At 42.9% G+C, this 23,784-nt stretch overlaps 2 protein-coding genes and 1 pseudogene across 4 annotated transcripts; 1 reads left to right on the top strand and 2 right to left on the bottom strand.

The window, feature by feature from the left end:
- Positions 1-351: 351 nt before the first annotated feature.
- Positions 352-8,919, bottom strand: LOC111956363 (trichohyalin-like). The gene is made up of 2 exons (XM_023976821.2): positions 8,876-8,919; positions 352-2,516 (listed from the first exon to the last, which is right to left on the bottom strand). The coding sequence occupies exons 1-2, from the start codon at positions 8,884-8,886 to the stop codon at positions 794-796; spliced, it is 1,734 nt and encodes a 577-aa protein (XP_023832589.2). The 5' UTR covers positions 8,887-8,919; the 3' UTR covers positions 352-793.
- A 2,876-nt stretch (positions 8,920-11,795) lies between these two features.
- On the top strand, positions 11,796-20,828 carry LOC111956870 (acyl-coenzyme A thioesterase 11). Of its 3 annotated transcripts, XM_023977554.1 has the most exons (17): positions 11,796-12,253; positions 12,367-12,424; positions 12,532-12,704; positions 13,510-13,579; positions 13,699-13,759; positions 13,888-13,989; positions 14,158-14,293; positions 14,437-14,590; positions 14,884-15,003; positions 17,600-17,738; positions 17,887-17,942; positions 18,047-18,113; positions 18,566-18,649; positions 18,825-18,958; positions 19,100-19,264; positions 19,375-19,501; positions 19,709-20,828. In XM_023977554.1, the coding sequence occupies exons 3-17, from the start codon at positions 12,557-12,559 to the stop codon at positions 19,895-19,897; spliced, it is 1,752 nt and encodes a 583-aa protein (XP_023833322.1). In that variant the 5' UTR covers positions 11,796-12,253; positions 12,367-12,424; positions 12,532-12,556; the 3' UTR covers positions 19,898-20,828. The 3 variants fall into 3 exon arrangements, with proteins under 3 accessions (XP_023833322.1, XP_023833321.1, XP_070292919.1); XM_023977553.1 differs by lacking the exon at positions 12,367-12,424; XM_070436818.1 differs by lacking the exon at positions 12,367-12,424 and having other exon boundaries at positions 11,801-11,912.
- On the bottom strand, positions 20,592-23,462 carry LOC111956872 (protein FAM151A-like; annotated as a pseudogene).
- Positions 23,463-23,784: the final 322 nt, after the last annotated feature.

Here is a 23,784-nt window from a genome sequence, read left to right on the forward strand (position 1 = left end):
TGTTGAATTGTGTTTGGGAAATAAAGATAGACATGGTTTTAAAAAGGTAGTGGTAATATTTCATCCAATACAGAAATACCCATGGTAAGTGGTGACAAGATACTACTTTTTTGGGAGAAAGAAGCTATGTTTTCAAAACTAATGTTTACATGAAGAACATTTCCAGGGATACACAACATCCTGAAATATATGTAGACATCTTTGTTAGGACGAATACTCTATTGCCCTTGACGGAATCATTTTGCTATTCTTTTAAAATTAGCTATTTTGTATTTAGCATTTTGGAACTTTTTTCTCATAATTCTGAAAATATTGTTCACCGCTATGCCTTGGGATGGCCATCTTGGACACATCTCAGCTTGCCTGCTTTGGTTACCAGTGTTAATTCACAAAAAATCTAGAACATTATTTTCATTTTGTTTCATTAAATTACATTTTGAAATATATGCAACAAAATGAACTATGTCATTTTTTTTAAGTGTCTGGTTTTGAAATAACAATGTACCATATTATGAGGGAATAGTATATGATAGCATCAGTATATAATTGATTCCGTTTGAATTTTCATTTTACTTCCAAAATATTTATTAGGATATAACTTTCATATGATCATTCTGGGGCTGGACTTTTCACCGTTGGATCATGTAAAACCTGCAAAAATGATGAGATAAATTAGCATCTTGGTAATGTGAACATTATTCCACCATTACATTTTTGCTATTGGGAAATTCACATAAATTACTGTTGTCACCAGTAGTTCAGCTCATATTCAGCTCCCCTCTAGCTCTATTCTTTACCATTTTTGCAACTTTTGCCATTTGGTTATTTTCTTGGTCCGCAGAGGTGCAGTGGACTTCTGTACAGTAGCAGGCCCTACTCTGCCCTCCTGGCCCTGAGTCTCCTCCCTCTGGTAGCCCATATCCCAACGTCCCATCATCTCCACTCTGGTATGACCTCCAGGATACTGGGACTGGATTCCTGGATTGGCAGCAATGAACTCCTTGATCTTCTGGTCTGCCTCTAGATTCAGGTCTATCAGCCTATTGAGCGTGGCCTGTTCCTTTGCCTTCTTCTCCTGAAGAATAGTTTTTATCTTCTGAGCCCTCGCTTTCTCCCACTCCTTCCAGCGCTTCTCCAGCCTTTGTCTTCTCTCCTCCTTTTTTACGAGTTCCCGCCTTATGATCTTCTGTAGGTCCCATTGGCGAAGTATGGCGTTTCCGTAAATGGCATAATCATTGCATACTAAACTCTGGATGTTAAAGGTTGTGTTGATTCTCTTGCGATAATCTTCTTTGACTCTTGTATTGATCCAATTGATTATCCTCCTCCTCTTGCTCCTAGCCTCCTTGGGGTCTGTCTCCTCCTTGTCATAACTGTACCAGAGACATTTGTATCCGTCCCTGCAGAGTTCGCAGTCGCAGGGCCCATACATTAAAAGGTATTCCACCTCTTCATCACCGTCAGCCTCATCTGCTTCATCAGGCAGTGAATTGTCCTCATGACTACCCTGGGTGCTGTTCTTGTCCTCCAACTCCCTGTACCAGAGCCCATTTCTCTGTACCCTCTTCAGCGTGTTCTTTCTTCTGTCTCTCTTCTCCCACTCTTGCCAGCGTCTTTCTAGCCTCCGTCTGGTTTGCTCACCTTTGAGGAGTTTTGCCCTCTTTTCTCTCTCTCGCTGGGCACGGCTGCAAATCACTGCACCGTTTATGTGCAACTGATCACTTTGAGTCTCCTCCCTCCAGTATGTTCTTGCAATCTTTCTCTCGTTTCTCTCTTTGACTTTTTTGTTCACCCAGCCAATCACTTTCCCAGTCACGCTGTCCACTTTGGTAGTTCTCTCGTCTGCCTCATTACTGTTTGAGGAACAGGTTCYTCCCTCCATATCTCCATTAGTCATACTATTGGCAACATTCATAGGTGGTGCGCTGTCTTCTTTACTAATATTACTAGAGCCTGATAATATTTCCTCATCATTGTGTCTGTAACATTTCTCGATGGCTTCGGCCTGTCCTCTATGCCTGGCCTCCTTAGCCTCCTTTTGAAGCTCATGCTGGGCTTCTTCCAGATCTGAGGAACACATAATCTTATTGTTGCCCATGAGAGCCAACTCTTCATCCTCACACTCCTCATCCTCAATGTCCTGCAGCTCCATGTCTGCCTTCTCAGCCCTGGGCCTGGGTGCTGGGTCAGCCTTGGGCTCGAGTCCATTCTCAGGTGTCAGGTCTGGTTTCAGCCTGGGCTTGCACTCAATGAYCCTGACTTTTAGCACAGGGACAGCAGGCTCCAACTTTCTCTGGACCCTCTCTTTGTCCTGTTGCACACTCTCCATATCTGTGTTCCCCCATGTCTTCTGTCCTGTTTTTCTTTCATATTTTTCTGCCTTTGTCTTATCCTCTTGTACCCTGAAATTCTCTATCTCTTTCAGTCTYTCCTTTGTTTCCTTCTCCTGTTGCCTCCTTGCCATCTCAGCCTCCTGCATGTCTTGTTGGCACAAAACAGGGATATATGGAGGTGATCTGAAGAAGAAAACASAACTGTGTCTCTTCTTGGGTACTCCTTACTTATGATGTCATTCCATTCTATCATTCATACCATTGTCATAATCCAAACCCTTTTTGTGATGACAGTGTTAAATCGTTTGTYTTGAAAAGATGATTCTGAAGCAGCAATTCATTCCCTGATTAACTAATAGTGTATCTCTGTAAGGGTATAAAACTAGGCTCATCAATATGAAATAGCGTACTACTTATCTTGTTTAACCAGAAGTAAAATTCTCATAGAGTTGTCACTTCCTGTTTCACTTCTGGGGGGAATGTGTTGTGAAATTGTGATTTCCGTTGTGTTGAGGAAATGAGAATTTCCTCACGTGAAGCCCATTGATTTCCAGAACTGGCCTCTTTAGATTACTAGCAGATATGTTTTTTAAATAGTATTATTATTAGTGGTTTACTGATGCCTGCTGCTGCTGAAGTGCGAAACAAATGATTTAATTTAGGTCCATTCATTGTGCAGAGGGACGCGCTGTTGTGTCTGGACTGGACGCGCTGGAGATAAGGAAAATGGCATCCCCTGAGAGGGCAAGAATAAGATGTATGTCAGGAGAAGTGCCATATTACCATAAGGAGACATACTTGGAATACGGAGGAGGAATGAGGGAAAAAGAAAGGCAGAGGAGGTTGAAGAGAGAGAGGGGTAGGAAGAGGGTGAGCTTGAATCATTTAAAAATGGCAGGAAAAAAGGGAGATGGTTTGTTAAAGAAGATTGGTAGAAAGTGAGTGGTGAAACAGGAGAGTCGTTGTCTGTTCTTTTGAGTTTTGATGTTGAATCTCTGCCCGACAAAGTGATGTTAGGATATATAAGTTATCCTAATACATTACGTTGTTACAGGTGTCAAGCTTATGGGCATGCGGGAGCAGTGTGTACGAAAGGAGGTTCTTAGGTGTGAGAAGTGTGCAGAAGGGCATGAGACAAAGGAATGAGTAGCATTGGGGAAAGTAGTGGTAAGTGTTAATTGTAAGGGTGCCCATGGGGCTGGGGATCAGAAATGTCCGTTATGAGAGAGGCAGGTTGAGGTTTCCAGGGTTAGAGTCTGTCTCTTATACACATCTAGATGTGTATAAGAGACAGGTACTAAGTGATAGGATATATAAGTTAACCTGTACAAGATTTTGGGCCGAATAAATTACGTTGTTACAGGTGTCAAGCTTATGGGCATGCGGGAGCAGTGTGTACGAAAGGAGGTTCTTAGGTGTGAGAAGTGTGCAGAAGGGCATGAGACAAAGGAATGAGTAGCATTGGGGAAAGTAGTGGTAAGTGTTAATTGTAAGGGTGCCCATGGGGCTGGGGATCAGAAATGTCCGTTATGAGAGAGGCAGGTTGAGGTTTCCAGGGTTAGAGTAGTGCAGAAGTTGTCATATGCTGAGGCAGTGAAGAAAGTAGAGGAAGATGGGTCAAGGGGGAAGGATCCTGATTGGAGTGGTGTGAGTAGTATGTCTACTAGTACAGAGAGATAGGTCAACAAGTGATATATGCTTGATTAAGATTCGATTTTTAGTGTTTATAGAAATGGTTATCAACTGTACTGGAGGGATGGAACATAMGTTGCTGAAAAATGAGGTTGTGGTGGCAGCTGCAGAGAGGTATTTGGGTGTACAAGAATTGTCAGAAGAGTTACAGGGTGTGTTGAGTGGTGGTGTCCTGTCCTTTCAAGCTGTTGGCCTGAGGTAGGACTAGATCGATTTAAATAGTGGAGTAGGGTGGTGCGTTTGAGTGTAAGATATTTTTGTTGATTCACTTTTAAGTAAAGTATAAGGGAGTTATACTCCAGTCTAGTAGGTGGCGGTAATGCAAAAGTGTTTGGATGCCAACCGCCGTTAAACCTCATCGAAGAAGAAGCAAAGGAAGCGAAGTCGCTCTCGGCCAAACCCCTTCCTTTCGCTAATTTCACGGTGTGTATGATCCGGGTGGGCCAAGCCCCTCCCTTTCGCAAATTTCACGGTGTTTATGATCCGGATGGAGACCCCGCGAGCAGTAAACGTGGTAGATGTTTTCAACACCGCTATCACGAATCTAAGCAGTGTCCATTCCATCCCGTCTTTTAAACCACTGCAACAGTTGTGCTTAAAATGTTTGACTGGCAAAGGGGATGTTTTCGTATGCTTAAAAACATACACCAAGCGATGTACTTTATGGAATGTATTCAAACAACCGTGTTCAGCAAACTGTTGATAGGACTGGCAATTCCTCCTACGCATGCCATAAGCCAATCGAAAAAATAGCCATGTGTCTCACACAAAGTTCCCTCCAATTTTTKTAGGTGCAAATTTCAGGTTTGCTGAGCAAACTAACGTTATGTGTAACTTCCAGCGCGTGTTTATCGTGAACACTGACCAGACCGCACACATGTTGGTTTTGTCCATCCACACCAGACGCGACCAGGACACGCTGGTTGAAATATCAAAACAAACTATATTAATTTGGGAACAGGTCGAAAATCATTAAACATTTATGGCAATTTAGCTAGCTAGCTTGCTGTTGCTAACTAATTTGTCCTGGGATATAAACATTGGGTTGTTATTTTACTTTAAATGTACAAGGTCCTCTACTCCGACAATTAATCCACAGATAAAATAGTAAAAGTTTGTCCATTAACAAAATGTGCACACGTGGCTACATGGARCTCTCGCTCTGATCTCAAAACAAGCGCATCAAATCAGTTTATTTGTCACGTTCGCCAAATACAACAGGTGTAGACTTACAGTGAAATGCTTACTTATAGGCCCTAACCAACAGTGCAATATTTAAGTAAAAAATAGGTATTAGGTGAACAATATCAACAGTTTTTATTTAACTATGCAAGTCAGTTAAGAACATTCTTATTTACAATGATGGCATAGGAACAGTTGGTTAACTGCCTTGTTCAGGGGCAGAACAACAGATTTTTACCCTTTTCAGCTCAGGGATTCAATCTAGCAACCTTTCTGTTACTGAACCAACGCTCTAACCACTAGGCTACCTGCCGCCCCAAATAAGATAAGTAAAGAAATAAAAAAAAACAGTGAAAATAACAGTTGCAAGGCTATATACTGGCATTGGTTAGTTGGGCTAATTGAGGCAATATGTACATGTAGGTATAGTTGAAGTGACTATGCATAGATGATAAACAGAGTGTTGCAGCAGCGTAAAAGAGGGGGTGGGGGGTGGCGGGACACAATGCGGAAAGTCGGGGTAGCCAATGTTCAGGGGGCTAAYTGAGGTAATATGTACATGAGTGTATAGTTAAAGTGGCATCTACTCACCACTGCTCATGCTGTAAACACAGTCCAGTTCAAAGTAAATAGCACAGATCCATATATGGAAATGGTCTATTTGCATATAAGCCTACTGCAGCTCTGATTTGTTTATGCCACACCAGTCTATGTAAAGTATGGGCTGAGTAGTGTGTGTCAATGCAATAGAATTCTACTCAGATGCGTTCTGCCTAGAACAAAATCTCTTGCGTCGTTTGTTTTGTTTCGGTATGTTGCATTGAAAGTGGCTATTTGATTCCATCACAATTGCCACAGTAAAGGGAAATGTTGATAGTGTTAACAAGGAAAACTCTAGAACAGTGGTCACCAACCTTTCAAGTGTACTTTGAGTCAAAATGCAARCTGAGATCTACCGCTCATATMGTTTTTTTTAACATGACWTACTTATGCAATAATTAAGCATTTTAACATGACTTACATATGCAACATTAACCAATTAAAAACAGTACTGTAGAAATGAGGTTTGTGCAGTAAGCTATAGGCCCAATACATTATCACTGCATATTAGCTTTGCTTGAATTGCCCTGCCAATGAATGCATTGTTGTTCGGCACATTTTTTAAAATATGCTACATGGTCACACCGGTAATGGATCCGTTTTTATTTTACTTGGCTCATGGTGCCTGCATCTGATGGTCAGTCTCAGTAGACTGAGGGTCCGCCTCTCAACATCACTCCGCTCTCCCTTTCCTCCACTGACACTGACCAAAAAGGGACACGGTCTTCCAGCTGATGGTAAAACTCGAGTCGCACCACATTATTTCTGCCTCATGCAAATATTCAATATTATACTCCTATGAACAGAGAAAGTTAAATATTCCTCGATATTAAAGACCCAAGCCGCTAATAATGACAACTCAAGCCTATCGATACACTTTCCTCCTCATTCATTACTGCTGCTGTGCTAGTTGTAGTGCTGAGTGGAAATAGGAAGAAAGCACATTTTATGGCTTATAAAAGTGTTGAATACAAAGTGTTGACAGTGCTGACTAAGAACTTAAACATGAATTCACTCATAAAAACAGCATCTCTTTGCCATTTTGAACCATTTCATGTGTCTGAAGGTACAAACTCTGCCTTCCCGGCGGGCCCAGAGAGCTGCAGTCATCTGAGCAGTAGGCCTATAGTGCATTTGATTTGCTCTCTGGGCCCATCRGAGAAGGCAGAGTTTGCTTCTCTCTGCCTGCTTCCAGAGGCAGTTTGGAACTCGGTAGTGAGTGTTGCAACCCAGGACAGACAGTTTTTACGCGCTTCAGCACTCGACAGTCCCGTTCTGAGAGCTTGTACCACTTCGCGGCTGYGCCGTTGTTGCTCTTAGATGTTTCYACTTCACAATAACAGCACTTACAGKTGACCGGGGCAGCTTTAGCAGGGCAGAAATATAACRAACTGACTTTTTGGAAAGGTGGCATCCTATGACGGTGCCACATGGGAAGTCACTGAGCTCTTCAGTAAGGCCATTCTACTGCCAATGTTTGTCTATGGAGATTGCATGGCTGTGTGCTTGAAATAGACAAATCATTAAGGTTTTTGGACCATTATTTCAAGCAAAAAACATGAATAAATGTGGTCTCAAATATTCAACATTAAGGAAGTTATAAGTTACAGTATAATAAATATCTGAATGACTTAAAAATGTCAGGAAAAGGGGAGATAGTTTGTTAAAGAAGATTGGTAATTTGTTTGAAGCCGTAACTATGTGGCAGAGTGCGAAGTAGGTACATGTCCTTCTTGTTTCTGTATTGGGTGACGGGACCATAGCTCATCATGTGGAGTATCATGATTTGTGGATTCTTGTTCTTGACATCTCTTAGGACAGACTCCAGGTGAGCCMATACTGCTCTCTCATCATGTCTAAGAGAGTCAGATATGGTGGCGTAGGACTGGCTTCCYTTCGATCATAGACTGCTGTCTACTCCCCCTAAAGTAGAACGCCTGGGTTTCTGTGGCTAATTTGCAAGTGAGTCAGCAGTAATCTGTATCCTGATGATAAAGGCATCTGCAAATTGACCCTCAATTAATATAGGTAGATAGGTTAGTAGTTGTTTACATAAATGTATTTTCAGTATTAGCTGCTTGATGATATACTATAAAAAAATGTTTTTGACATAAAACACCCTTATCCTACAAAAACCTGTAGATKAACTTAATACAAAGACAAACATATTGACATCATTCAGTACAACCATTTAGTCATTCATTTTTTTATTTAACCTTTACTTAACTAGGCAAGTCTGTTAAGAACAAATTCTTATTTACAATGACGGCATAGGAACAGTGGGTTAACTGCTTTGTTCAGGAGCAGAACGACATATTTTTACCTTGCCAGCTCGGGGATTTGATCTAGCAACCTTTCGGTTACTGGTYCAAMGCTCTAACCACGAGGCGACCTACCGCCCCCGTCATATGGTGTAACCGGAATTTCTGGTKACTGCGAATGCTTATTTTAGTTACACCGTATGACTTTTATCACATAAACATGTGCTTATACACCCATGTGAACACTTGACTTTGACATCAAGTAATTTCTAAACGTTAAAAAAGATATGTATGAAAATACCCGCAAATAAGTATAGAGCCGGTATYTAAAGTTAGAGCGAAATTTAGTATAAAGACAAGTTTAAAGTTTAGCTTCACTGTCCAGATAAATACATAGGGGAGTATAGGCMCGGATTCAATACAAGGTGTTATAGAGCAGCACAATATAACAAACTTCTAATAGTAAATTAYGCTTGAGCCGACATGTGTAGCGCYAACCATCAATRCAGTCTCCGCGAACGTCAGGGGAAAATGCCTTTTTAAAGGCGCGTTGTTGGCTGTTTAGTGCGCTGCAYTATAACGCAACTTGCATTGAATCCCAGCCATCAGCGATGTAGTGGTAAAAAAATAGTTGGGTAAACGCTGATCGCCGTTTGCGGTAAGTAAAGAAACACTCCCTTTACTTTGAATGCATTTTCCTGCTAAAGGTRGGTAAATGCTCACACAAAATAAAAATAAAAAGGTTTGTAAACTGCCAGCCATAGATTACTACACACATTGATCAATAGCTTAGCTGTTATATTGCACCTGTTATTCATCCCCTGTTCCCTCCCAGGTGAAGACTTGTTCCATGTGTGAGAACAAAACTGACTACTGCTCAAGAGCATGGCCCCTCTCCCAGTGCTTGCTGGGAAGGAGGAGTTCAAAAGCAAGGCCGACCAYGTACTTGAGACGTTCTACCCCATCTTTCCCACCATCTACCTGCAGAGTGTCCAGGTCTACTAGGAGCAGAACCATAAAGGTAATACTACTGTTTATCTGTCAGCAAAACCAGTCAATACACCTACAGATCCATAGGATTTGACTGACATTTTTTATTTATTTATTGCACCTTTATTTAACCAGGTAGGCTAGTTGAGAACAAGTTCTCATTTACAACTGCGACCTGGCAAAGATAAAGCAAAGCAGTGCGACACAAACAACAACACAGAGTTACACTTGGAATAAACAAACATGCAGTCAATAATATAATAGAAGAGGTCTATCTATATATAGTGTGTGCAAATGAGGTAGGATAAGGGAGGTAAGGCAATAAATAGGCCATAGTGAYGAAATAATTACAATATAGCAATTAAACACTGGAGTGATAGATGTGCAGAAGATGAGTGTGCAAGTAGAGATACTGGGGTGCTAAGGAGGAAAATAAATAACAGTATGGGGGATGAGGTAGTTGGATGGGCTATTTACAGATGAGCAGAGAACTGGAAGGAAAGGCGGCCAAAGTCGGAATTGGCTTTGGGGGTGACCAGCGAATATGAAGCGAGGGCCAGCCAACAAGAGCATACAGGTCGCAGTGGTGGGTAGTATATGGGGCTTTGGTGACAAAACTGTGATAGACTGCATCCAATTTGCTGWGTAGAGTGTTGGAGGCTATTTTGTAAATGACATCGCCAAAGTCAAGGATCGGTAGGATAGTCAGTTTTACGAGGGTATGTTTGGCAGCATGAGTGAAGGATGCTTTGYTTGCGAAATAGGAAGCCGWTTCTAGATTTAATTTTGGACATAATCTAACAGTTATAAAATACACTGTACAGCTGTGTAGTTTTACAGGTCCCACAATTGTCACACATTTGTTATAAACAGAAATGGATAGTAACAGTGAATCCATTTTACTTTGTAACTTAGTTTTTATACAAAAGGTATTTGAAAACATATGACCAGGTTTTTTCCCCCTCTGCTTTGCCTCTTCAGATTCCTCCAGGTCTGTCGGGGTACAAGTCTAAAACGTTCCAGAAGTTCCTGTCCCTTTATCTGAATGGAGCTGTGTGAGCTGCAAAAATCAGCRCCTGAATAACACCAATAACCTTCCAATTTCTACTGTCAATACTGTCATATCTGAAAATTAAGAGACCCTAGATAATCTATCTATCCATCATAGTCAAACGTTTGATTGTGTTTCTCTACCCTCGGACTGTTGTGCTTTTGAATTTCACTGAACAAAAATAAACGCAACATCCAACAATTTCAAAGATTTTACTAAGTTACAGTTCATATAAGGAAATCAGTCAATTTAAATACATRAATTATGCCCTAATCTATGGATTTCACATGATTGGGAACACAGATATGCATCTGTTAGTCACAGATACTTTACCTTTAAAAAAGAAGGTAGGGGTGTGGATCAGAGAACCTGTCAGTATCTGGTGTGACCACCATCTGCCTCGTGTAGAGCGACACGTCTCCTTCACATAGAGTTGATCAGGCTGTTGATTGTGGTCTGTAGAATGTTGTCCCACACCTCTTCAATGGCAGTGCGAAGTTGCTGGATATTGGCGGGAACTKGAACACGCTGTCGATCCAGAACATCCCAAATATGCTCAATGGGTGACATGTCTGGTGATCTTGTCACTGTATCTCTATGCATTTAAATTTCAATTGATAAAATGCAATTGTGTTTGTTGTCTGTAGCTTATGCCTGCCCATACCATAACCAGACCGCCACCATGGGGCACTCTGTTCACAACTTTGGAATCAGCAAACTGCTTGCCCACACATCGCCGTACAGTTGAAACAGGGATTCATCTATGAAGAGCACACTTCTCCAGCGTGCAGGTGGCCATCGAAGTTGAGCATTTGCCCACTGAAGTCGGTTACGACGCCGAACTGCAAACAGGTCAAGACCCTGKTGAGGACAACGARCATGCAGATTAGATGGTTTCTGACAGTTTGTGCAGAAATTATTCGGTTGTGCAAACCCACATTTTCATCAGCTGTCCGGGTGGCTGGTCTCAGTCAATCCCGTAGGTAAAGAAGTTGTGGATGTGGAGGTTCTGGGCTGGCGTGGTTACACGTGGCCTGCGGCTGTGAGGCCGGTTGGACKTAATGCCAAATTCTCTAAAAGGACGTTGGAGGTGGCTTATGGTAGAGAAATKAACATTAAATTATCTGGCAACAGCTCTGGTGGTCATTCCTGCAGACCAGCATGCCAATTTTATGCTCCCACAAAACATTTAACATCTCTGGCATTGTGTTGTGTGACAAAACACATTTTAGTGGCCTTTTATTGTCCCCAGCACAAGGTGCACCTGTGTAATGAGCATGCTGTTTAATCAACTTCTTGATATGCAAGACCTGTCATTTTAAATGGATAATCTTGGCAAAGGAGAAATGCTCACTAACAGGGATGTAAACAAATTTGTGCACAAAATTTGAGACAAACTTTTTGTGCATATAGAACATTTCTTGGATCTTTTRTTTCAGCTCATGAAACATGGGACCAACACTTCACATGTTGCGTCTATATTTCTATGTCATTATGATAAACACATTATTTTAAGGATTTTTTTGGTTTCCATAATTTATTGAGTGGTTACAGATGTCACACAATTAAAATGGACTGTATGTCGTACTCAAGATRCAATGAAATATGCCGGTGAAATGATCCATTCCACCTTAAAATGTGGAGGGTGTCAGCGTCACGTCCTACCCACAGTCACTAAAACGGTTCCACCACAATGTCATAACCACCTGATGCGCGCCGGAGGTTGTCGACACTACATGGGCAGAGTACACGWTCTGGGAAAACTCAATCTCGAAATATTCCGTGCGTGTTATAATTTTTGAGGTAAATTAATCGACAACATCGAAGTATCTTCCTTGTATCCTGATTCCACTGCTGCGTGGGCATTTTGATTTAATGTTTGTACTTTGGAGTGAACTTTTCTCTGCAGTTAGTTACCCTTGCGCTCACTAGTGCAGTGCCTATTCATGCTGGTAGCTGATTTAATTTAGCTAATATGCTGCTACGTTTTTTACAACGGTACTTGCAGCTGTCGAATGGAAAGAACTAGCATTGCTGCTACTTAGCTGTCTAGGTTAGGGGAAGCTCCTATAGCAGAACAAGATTTTGCAATCACTGGTACTGCGCAAGAATCTGTCACACCTACTGTGTATATTTGAGTTCAGGTGAGTCAYGGAGCAGGCGAGCTCTACTGCCACAGTTAATTTATAAATATTAACTTATAAATAATAAATATTTGATGACACTGCTACTGCTCTTTYTATTTAACCCTTTGAAGACCCAGGGATTAAAAAACCCAGGAATTATAAAGCATATTCTATATTTCATTTTAAATGGTAGGTATTTCTGTATTTGCTGGCTATAGCCTATTTTTATGGTTAACATGTTGGTCATTGTAGGTCACCCAAATGAAATGCATCAACTAACATATGACTTTTCCTAGAGAAAGTATCTCCGGGACCCCTAAAATGAGCAGACACCAAAATGGGGAGGAGTACAGGAACCCAACAGAGGTGAAGAAGAGCCAGATAGTGATGCCCTGCCATGCCAACCACCGCCAGGAGCTCAGTGTGGGAGAGCTGCTCAAATGGATGGACTCTACAGCCTGTCTGTCAGGTGTGTGTTCTCTTGCTCACAGTGGGCTAGTGGGAATAGGCCTATYGGTCCAGTTTTGGATTATACATGGGATGATAATTTTAAGGATTTTTTTTATTCGGATCCCCATTAGCTGTAGAAGAAGCAGATGCTATTCTTCCTGGGGTCCAGACAAAACACAGAACTTGACAAAAGACAGAACACTAATGGACAAGAACAGCAACGCAAGTTTAAACTAAGAACACTAAAGGACAGTGCGATTGAAGTTTCTTAGTAAGACATGATTAGGTTGCATAGCTATGAAACCTAAGAGAAACTTTTACTAAGACATGATTGAGTCATAATATCTCATACACGTCCACATCATGCTCAGGAAGYCCTTTGCGTATATAATGATGGCATAGTTTCTCACTATGAAATGTCAACACATTGTAACACTGTAATAGTTGGTGACACTGACCAGCGTTATCTTCACAGATAAAACCAGCGGTGATGTTTCTAGGACGTCTGAATACTCCACTGTTACTGACCATCTGGAGTAATAGGCTATGCTTATGATAACGGRTGAAATATACTTTGTAGACTCTTTGACTCTGGCATAACAATTTGTAACGTTTGTTTAGGGGGAGAAAACATACGGTCAGGTTAGGCACTTTTCCTACTGATGTGCTGCTGTGACATAAAGAAAGTGACTCTTGCACTCGCTAGAGCCCTAAGCTTGGCGCACAAGGCTATGTGTAGTATTTTSAACAGTAGTCCATTCTTAACTGTAATCAGCACTCTCTGGACAGGAAGTATAACCTCATTATTTATTTACTCACCACAGCTGAAAGGCATGCYGGGTGTCCCTGTGTCACTGCCTCGGTCGACGACATCCACTTTGAACACACTATTGGGTAGGTGTCTGGGTTGTTAGGTCGCCTTCTATTGTTGTGTGCACTAATTCTCTCTTAATGACAACTTCTGCTGATAAAGTATGGCTTACTTAAGGAAGTGTGTGTGTGTGTTTCTTCAGGGTTGGACAGGTGGTCAACATCAAGGCCAAAGTCAATCGAGCTTTCAACACCAGCATGGAGGTCAGGACACGTTTAAACCCTATGACATATACCCAGTCCAAATCCAAACGGATTGAATTCCAACTGCGCAATAGTTAAATTCCGGTGATTTTTWAAAATCTACTGTGATGCTTTGTGTGTGTCTAAAGGTTGGCATCGTGGTGAGCTGTGAAGACCTGTTCAGCGATAGCCACTGGAGGGTGTGTCAGGCGGTTGCCACGTTTGTCAGCCAGAGCACCACGGGAGGGAAGGTGGTACTGGATTGGGGGGCCGTAGTGTGTGGACGACCTTCAATGAGAGAATGCCTTTATAAAGATGCTGTGATAACGTTTAAGAGTTGATACTGAGTAATGTTGAGTGTGTGTCTGCTCTCTGCTGTAATCGACATTAACTTGACTTTGCGGGTGTCCACTCTACAGGTGCAGCTGCGTCCGTTGGTCCCCTGTACACAGGCGGAGCAGGTGGAGCACAGTCTAGCAGCTGAGAGGAGGAGGATGAGGCTCGTCCACGCTGATATCGTGAAGGACCTGCTCACCAACAGGGCCTTCCAACAAGGTCAGTCGCTGTGGCATTGACCTTTGCGAGAGGACTAACACCACCACAGGAACTGTAATGGTGTATGACACTTCATGCTGAGTAATATTGAATTTGTGTATGCTGACGAGTTCTGTAATAACCTGTGTGTGTGTGTGTTTTAGTGGAGGTCCAGGAGGCTGAGAAGGCAGTGCCAGCAGAGAGGACACGGGTGGAGAGTGTTGAGTTGGTTCTTCCTACTCATGCCAACCACCAGGTCAACACGTTCGGAGGACAGATCATGGCCTGGATGGAGAACGTGGCTACCATCGCTGCAAGGTATAACACCCACACCAGATGCACACCACCTGTAATTCTCTTAAATATGCAAAGATGTGATAGGACTGCACTCATAAAGCTTTTTTGGACTGCGCACCTATCACATTTTTGCATAGCTAGATGAATTGGTTTTTACGCTCCAACCAAACTTTTGGGAGAGCGCGATGGTCGTATTTTGACACTAGCCGAGTGTAGTAATGTTATTACACATTGATTCCAGATAAAACAAAGCGTATGACATTTAAATGACTTTTTTTGACTCCTCTGTGTCATCCCCTCCTTCTCCTCTCCAGTCGTCTGTGTAACGCCCACCCCACCCTGCAGAGCATAGACATGTTCCATTTCAGGGGTCCCTCACRCGTGGGCGACCGGCTGGTCCTCAAAGCCATCGTCAACAATGCATTCAAGAACAGGTGAGCTTCAGATCATATACTGTATAAAGCAAAATTATAAATTGGTTTGACAGTGATTTTTTTGTTGTTGTATTTGAGTCTTTCAAATCAATGGGGGAGTACTTGTGCTCACGTTATTGGTTGAGTAATCTGGGTAACATTTTACGATAAGGCTCCATTTGTAAAGGGGTTATAATAAAGTCATTAATGATATATTTAATYATTTGTAAATGCATTATAAGCCATTAATAAACTGTTGTATCGCATTGGTCAAAATAGTGCAATAACAGGTCAGTGTTTGCCAAATATTGAGCCAATATTTACCTCCAGTTATTAACCATTTATAAAAACCCTTATGTATCATCATGCAACCTTATTTTCAATAGTTGCACAGTTGAACAATAGTTTATTTTCTTACTTTTGGGTTTGATGCATTGGTGCTCTGTCCCAGCAACAGAAGAGGTTGGTTTTCATGATGTCTGGACCCACCTTTGATACCTTGATGCCCTGGCCAAATTTACTTCCAGGACATTATTCAATCATCATTCCTAACATATTACCCCTTTCCAGATGATGTCAACACACTTACCACTTCTCTGTTTACAGTATGGTGAACGCTCTGGTGTGAAATGGTAACCGTATTACCTTCGKTTGGGGAAATAGTGGAGGTATCCTCTCACAACGTGGAATGTTTTGGTCTTCATACCCACCATTTATTGACTGAGCATGTTTAACAAAGTGTTGAATCTTCTCATGTATGTAGTGATGACTACCCAATACTGCCTATAAGTGCACAATATATACAAAAGTATGTGGACACCCCTTCAAATGAGTGGATTTGGCTATTTTGGCCACACCCGTTGCTGGCAGGTGTATAAAATAGAGCACCCCGCCATGCAATCTCCATAGACAAACATTGGCAAGAGAATGGCCTTACTGAAGAGCTCAGTGGTACCGTCATAGGATGCCACCTTTCCAACAAGTCAGTTAGTCAAATTTCTGCCCTGCTAGAGCTGCCCCGGTCAACTGTAAGTGCTGTTATTGTGAAGTGGAAATGTCTAGGAGAAACAACGGCTCAGCCGCGAAGTGGTAGGCCACACAAGCTCACAGAACGGGACTGCCGAGTGCTGAAGCGCATAGCGTGTAAAAAATTATCTGTCCTCGGTTGTAACACTCACTACCGAGTTCCAAACTGCCTCTGGAAGATGTGTCAGCACAAGAACTGTTCGTCAGGAGCTTCATGGCCGAGCAGCCGCACACAAGCCTAAGATCACCATGCGCAATGCCAAGCGTCGGCTGGAGTTGTGAATCACGTTCGCCGCCATTGGACTCTGGAGCAGTGGAAATGCGTTCTCTGGAGTGATGAATCACGCTTCACCATCTGGCAGTCCGACAGACGAATCTGGGTATGGCGATGCCAGGAGAATGCTACCTACCCGAATACATAGTGCCAACTGTAAAGTTTGGTGGAGGAGAAATAATGGTCTGGGGCTATTTTTCATGGTTCGGGCTAGGCCMCTTAGTTCCAGTGAAGGGAAATCTTAATGCTACAGCATACAATGACATTCTAGATGATTCTGTGCTTCCAACTTTGTGGCAACCTGTTTGGGGAAGGCCCTTTCCTGTTTCAGTATGACAATGCCCCCGTGCACAAACGAGGTACATACCGAAATGGTTTGTCGAGATCGGTGTGGAAGAACTTGACTGGCCTGCACAGAGCCCTGACCTCAACCCCATCAAACACCTTTGGGATTAATTGTAACGCCAACTGTGAGCCAGGCCTAATTGCTCAACATCAGTGCCCGACCTCACTAATGCAAGTCCCCGCCGCAATGTTCCAACATCTAGTGGAAAGCCTTCCCAGAAGAGTGGAGGCTGTTATAGCAGTAAAGGGGGTTCCAACTCCATGTTAATGCCCATGATTTTGGAATGGGATGTTCGGCGAGCAGATGTCCACATACTTTTGGTCATGTAGTGTATGTCTAAGCTCTGAGTGAACTCTCAAATCATCGATAAATGATTTACTCACATGTATAACTACAAAATGTATACCTTATTTTAAAGTGACAATCCACTGACCATTAACAAATGAGTTACCAACATTTATAACTGCTGAAAAGATACCTTTATAAGGAAAGTGAAAACCTACTGATCATGCATTAATGAGTTAGGCCTACCAATATTTATAACTTCTAAAAATATAGCTTAAAAGAAAGTGGAAACCTTCTGGCCATTCTCCTGAGGGATCCCCTTTAACATTACAAGTCAGAATAGAAATTGACCCACTGTCACATGRTGAGTGTCAACAATAACATTCTGGTCACGTTCCAGKTCGTCTTTATTTCWATCGCGTTTCACAGATGAGCAGATCTCACAAAGTCGGGGCTTTCTCCGAACCATACCAATAATATGACTTGAGAKCTTCAGATGAGGCCTTAAATCCTGGACAAAAAAAAGAAGTGTAATTATAAACCCTTTCCAAATGTAACCTTAGTCTAAAGTGTTACCGGTAATGGATTGATCAATCTCTAATACGTTCAAATTTCACTCATTAACTTTCATTGGATCTGACTTGCTGATCTGAGATGGTAACGTKAGTATCCCCGTGGTGTCGCAGCATGGAGGTGGGCGTGTGTGCGGAGGCTTATCAGGGGGAGGGGCCTCTGAGACACATCAACAGCGCCTTCATGACCTTCGAAATCCGCGACCGGGAAGGCAAGCCGTGCACTTTGCCAAGGATACGACCCGAACCGCTGGTCAGTCACCTGATGCTCATTCACAACTGATCAAGATGAGATAAATATTCACATTTTAACCAAAAATGTTAGAAACAGTAACTAAGGGCCCTATTTTCATCAATTTTTACAATATTGTCCTGTTGTCTGATCTGAATCTCACTGACAGGAGGGAAGGAGACGTTACCAGGAGGCCATCGCTAGAAACAAGATCCGACTCGACAGGTGAACAGATGAGCCCATTTGTTAACATTAGTGCAAAATCTAGATCATAATTGGAATTAGGGCACAAAACGGAGATGCCAATATATTTTTTTGTGTTTATTCAGGAAGTACATAATATCCTGCAAGCAGACAGAGGTGCCCTTATCTGTACCGTGGGACCTCAGCAACCAGGTAGAGGAGAAGGGGGGGCCCCCAAATGTTTGACTCTACTCACTGACTACAAGCTTTGGTTCTCACTCGGGTTCTCTCTTAACATAACAGTTGATACAACTTGGACGTGAGAGTTAAACAGTACCGGCAGGAGTTGAAATGCTGATCAAGAAGGATGAAGAATAATAAGCATGTCTCAGTCACGAGTAAAAACCAAAGTTCATACGTGGGCCGGTTTTATGGACTGTCCAATCACGTTAGCCGTGAAATCAGATATAAACCATATCGCCGGGGTGATAACGTGATTGCAAAAGTGCTATCTCATGTCTAACTGTCCCAATGAAAACATTGCACTTACTGTGTTTGAAGCTAAATTAGTGTGAAATATGAATAGTGTAACAATTCCTATTCAYATATAGTAGTAATGTGATAGTAGTAACAACTGACTTTGAGTGTTTTGTGAACGGCTGCAGGTGTACCTCAGCTACAACAACGTGTCTGCTCTGAAGATGCTGGCCGCTAGAAACAACTGGTTGTTAAACTCTGAGAAAAACAAGGTGAGCTTTCTTGAGACTCTCTTTTAGGTTAACCACAAGGCAGAGTGGACCACAGGTTATGGCCAAGGGGGCCCTGAGTTTTTCCTGATCACATGACCGAACTAGGAAAAACTCGGGGCCCATGTTAAACTAAGGGCTCTAATCCTGGTTTATGTAATCCTCCTCTGTCCACCAGGTGAGCCTGTACACCATGGAGCAGAAGCAGGTGTTGAGTTTTAAGGTCGAGACGGAGGTAGACATCCCAGCGGAGAGGGCCTTTATGCTGCTCTCTGACTTCAGCAAGAGAGTGGAGTGGGACTCAAACTACAAGTGGGTATCTGTATGCACGCACACTCCGGACTCAGGTGGCGTATAGTAAGGCCTCAAGAGTGTACACAGCGGCCTCCCCCACATTTACAGTGCAATGTGTCACACTGGCTTCTCCTGAATTCATGACTTTCCCCTGTGTAGGAGGTGTGAGCTGATTCTTAGGGTGGACGATGATGACTTTCTGTACCGCGTGGTGACTCCTTCCATAGGCCAGGATGGGGCCAGTAACAGCCCTTCAGCCGATCAGGGAGGGAAGGTCCAGGACTTCATCCTCCTGGCCTCCAGGAGACCACCGTGTGACAGCGGGTGAGTGGCAGACTGACAGGCAGACTGACAGACACAGGCAGGCAGGAAAAAGAGAGGAGACCACGCGAGCGAAAGCGATTGAGTGACAATGTTTTTCTGCGCCTTCCAAGGGACCCTTATGTTATTGCTCTGCGTTCGGTCACTCTACCCACACACCCTCCTACAGAGGGCTACAACAGGGGAGAGGTGCTGTGTGCCGGCTTCAGCATCCTGGAGGTCTCCAAAAATATCTCCAAGGTAAGAAAGGGTGGAAACTGTCATTTTGTTTGTCTGCTCATAAGTTCTTCCCCTGCACTTGTTTTTAAACCAAAGCGGTGGGTCTTGGCAAATGTAATTGTTTGCCTTTTGCTTTGAAGTACCTTGAATTTCCACTGGGGAAATGAACATGACAGATTGCACCGTTAATGATGATGACAACTCCTATCCTTGTGCTGGCTCTCCTAGATCTCCTACTTCAACCAGGCGTCTCCCGAGGTCCTGCCCTACATCTCCACAGACATCGCCGGGCTYTCCTCCAGCTTCTACGGCATCTTCTGCGCCTGTAACACCTTCCTCCAGGAGAACAGGGGTGACCATGCCTCCACMCCCCAGTCCCAACCACCCTCCTCTACACTAAAAAGTACACAACTGTAASCCCTTATCCTTCACCACCCTGACCCCCTCACCCTGGATGACTATTGTACTGATCGACTGAACACACTGCCATTACATGCTCTGATTATCCTCAACTGTTTATTTTATTAGAATGGTTTATGAAAGGAGCCTAATTCCCAGATTTGTTTGTGCAGTCTTGCCAACTCCTATGGTCATTGASAATGACCATGAATGTAGGAGTTAGCAAAACAGATCTGGGACCAGGCTATAATGAAAGAGRATTTTTAGAGCATCTACAGTGAAATGGGGTTTGAACAGGACTCAATCCAGCACCTGGAAAGTTTTTGTGGCTGTGAGTAATTATGATTGCCCCTTAAAGCACTTAAGGTCTCCTTATACTCCCCACCTGTGTTCATTAGATTGACACCCAACCCCCTGTGACCTGGCTCAACGCTGCCCAGAGCACTCTGCCCTCTTCACACACTAAGCTGATCCATGTTGACAACAAGGATTATTAGTGTGGRAAACTATATGTTTTTCTTTTTGAACAATGTTCCAATCGTAACTTGTGAAAAATATGAGGCAATGTTTGAAATCATTTTWAAAGTATTTGAACTTTTCCAGAGAAAGAATACTAACGAGATGTCGTTTTTTTTTACCGAGACGGGCTCTTTTATTTGATAATAAAGGGTCAGAATTGCATTTGATATGTCGGATATGTTTTATTAACTAGTTTATGGCGAGGCTATTAAATGTTTCACTTTACACAAACAATATTGTATCTTAGATAACAATATCTTATCTTAAACTAAGGCGATTAAAAAAAGGGGGATAAATTGAATAGAAAATACAAAAGAGTAGACTATTGCTAATAATTGTACAATCAATATTTTACGATGAAATTGAAGACATATGATTTTCTTTTTTTATAACTGTAAATCCAACAAAACAAATAAATGTAGCAAACTGCTGTTTTAAGAGGCCATCATGTCTTCACATCTTAGACCTRTCCCACTGGGCACAGAAGTCAATTCAACGTCTAGTTTGGATTTACAATTGGTTGAGTTGTCAACTAACATGAATTCAATGTGAAATCAACAAAAAAGGTCACCATGTCATTGGATTTAGGTAAAAAGTTGGGTGATAAAAAGAATGCACTTACGTTGATTACTTTTTACAAATCCTATCCGTTTTCAGTCATCACCTAGATTTTTTTCRGGTTGAAATAATGTGGAAACAGTGTTGATTCAACCAGTTTTTACCCAGTGGGGTGGTTCTCAGATATACAAAACAAGCTTCTGTCTTCGCTCTGAGGTTGGCCATGATCGCCTGCAGTCCAGCCTCCTCACTGATCCCACTTTCTATGCCGTGCTCCACTGTCAGTGAGTATCGTGGCTGCCCCTCCTGAAGCCTCCTCTGCCCCTTCACAGACCTACCTAGYGGCTCGGCCCTCACCTGCAGTGACACTCCTTGCCAGGGCCCCCTCAATACCTCCTCCATGTCTTCCACCATGGCCCTGGTATACCCCACCTCCAGGGCTTCAAGGGGCCATCTAGGGGCCAGAGGGATATAGAAGACCTGGTTGACTGTGTGGAGGAACTCCGCTCCCGGTGATGTAGCCCTGGGTCTGGGAGGCACCATGGGACAGGGCCATGTTGACCGAGACGGGGCCGTACAGGAGGTCCCAGTGGTAGGTTGAGCTGAGGAAGTGGAGAGGGGGCTCCAGCTAGTTCTGGGACTGGATCTTCAGGTAGGTACCCCAGGGCTTCGGGGAGGCCAGAACCAGGTCCAGGCAGTCCTGGAGAGGGAGCTCTGGAYGGGAGCTGTCCACCACTGGGACTCCAGGCTGGGTAGAACTAGATCCCACTGGAATGATGAGCATCCCACTGGCACTGTAAGAGATTATGAAGCAATCAGGAGATTTGACCTCTTGTATTCAATTGTCAATTTTAGAAAGTATGAATGTCACTGGACTCAAACTGTGATGAACCCCCCCCCCCATCTGTATATAAACCATCGTTGCAATTGTCAATGAGTGGCATTTAGGTTCCACCCCATCATAATCCCTCCAGGTCTACCTGACAGCAGAGATAGCAGTGAGGCTCTCGGCATGTGACTGTTCCACTGGATATGGAGGAAATCTCAATATTTTGGCTGAAAATAGTTCAATCAGGTCTCCAGGGTAGAACCTCCTCGGCCGGTCTCTGCTCTGCAATCACACCAACACGTACAACTTAGTCCTAACATCAGGATGGACTGGTTGGAAATACCATTTGGTTTTACTAGTTGTTGAAAATACCTTATTTTGAAGTACTTACATTTTCAAGACAGGAATGGGGAATGGTAATAATAACAAATATGATAATGATTTGTATGACCGTACATAAATTAGTTACTGTAGATTACCTCATACAAAGGATTTGGGAGTTCCATAGCTTTTTCTTACTGGCAGCTTCTTTGAACTGGGACAGGTTCATAGATGTCGTAGTAGACCCGTTCAAGGTTGGTGTTGTCCCTGACGAACAGCAGGTCGTTCACACTATTGTTTTGTGAGCGAAACGTTTTATGCTCCTAGTTCAGAACAGTCTAACCAAAAGTGGAGATCCTTTGTTGCTGTCCAATGTGATAACTAGTGAGTGTGAACGAGTCAAACCTGAGATATTTTCGTAACCTCCACCAGTGTGATTGAAAGATTTGAAAGTCCTAACTAGATCAATTACTGTATATAGGAGYAGTTCCAGTTACCTTGGCGATTGACTGAGCAGCCAGCTGTTGAGGCCATCTATTTCTGGCCATTACAGCGTGGACGGGAAAGGTGACTTTCTGTGGGACATTTTCGATGATGGCGTACATCTGGCTAATAGGATTGCTCTTTCCTGGCTACTCGCTCACATCCGTTAATGATAGGTCAGAAGACTGGGACGTTGGACCCAGGGAAGATGTCAGTATTCAGCCACACTGGTCGGTTCATCCCTTTAGTCTGGTTTGTCATGCTCAGGATGTCCAGGGAGGGAGTCACCGCCTGAATGCTTTTGAAGTCCAGCTTTATGCCTGAAGGAGTCCGAATATAATAGTATCATACACCTGTTGTATGCATTAGGTTAGGTAGGTTAGTTCTTAGGAGCATATTTAGACACTACACTACCACTTCCACACTCCATCCCYAGGTGGCAGCATCACCCTGTCAGGTGCTGTGCTTTGCCAGGGAGTCTTGTTAAAGCTACATGTAATTTAAAGCTACAATACGTAATGACCAAATTCACATAGAAATTTAGGTTATAGATCTTTCATTCTCATTGAAAGCAAGTCTAAGAAGCAGTAGATCTATTCTATGTGCACTATTGCTATGCTTCCCGTTCTTAAGTTTCGTTTTTGCGTCCTTTACTTTCGGTTTAGTACACCAGCTTTAAAAAGCGGAAAATATATTTCACAGCGKTTGAGATGGTACAATGATTCTCTACACAATGACTGTCTAGAACCCCTAGCTTTAGCGAGTGTATCAATATCATTAGTCTAGCTAGCTGGTTTCGTAACACATAACATTTGATTAGATGTGCTATATTATGTTGTGCAGCTGATCCTTTTAGGTAATTGATCGACATTATTGGTTGGTACTAAAGGACCAGAAGAAGCTAAGGCCCTAACTGATTTAAAGTTGAATTGATATCTAAAGTTGTATTGATAGATTTGATACCTTTCTTTGACTGGAGCACTGCATCCAGCCACTGGCCCAGAGTGTTGATGGGGCTGGTGGTCACGTTGACCGCCTCCAGAACCATGATAGAACCTAGAGGGGTGGACAGAACAGGGTTGTATTCATTAGGCGACAACGGACTGAAACATGGAGSGACTACCTGAATGTGTCCAATAGGAAACACATTCAGGTAGTCSCTCCCTTTGKTAAACRTTTTGCTAAGGTGTGTCCT

The sequence above is a fragment of the Salvelinus sp. IW2-2015 genome, linkage group LG32 (genome assembly GCF_002910315.2).
Source record: "Salvelinus sp. IW2-2015 linkage group LG32, ASM291031v2, whole genome shotgun sequence".
NCBI lineage: Eukaryota > Metazoa > Chordata > Actinopteri > Salmoniformes > Salmonidae > Salvelinus > Salvelinus sp. IW2-2015.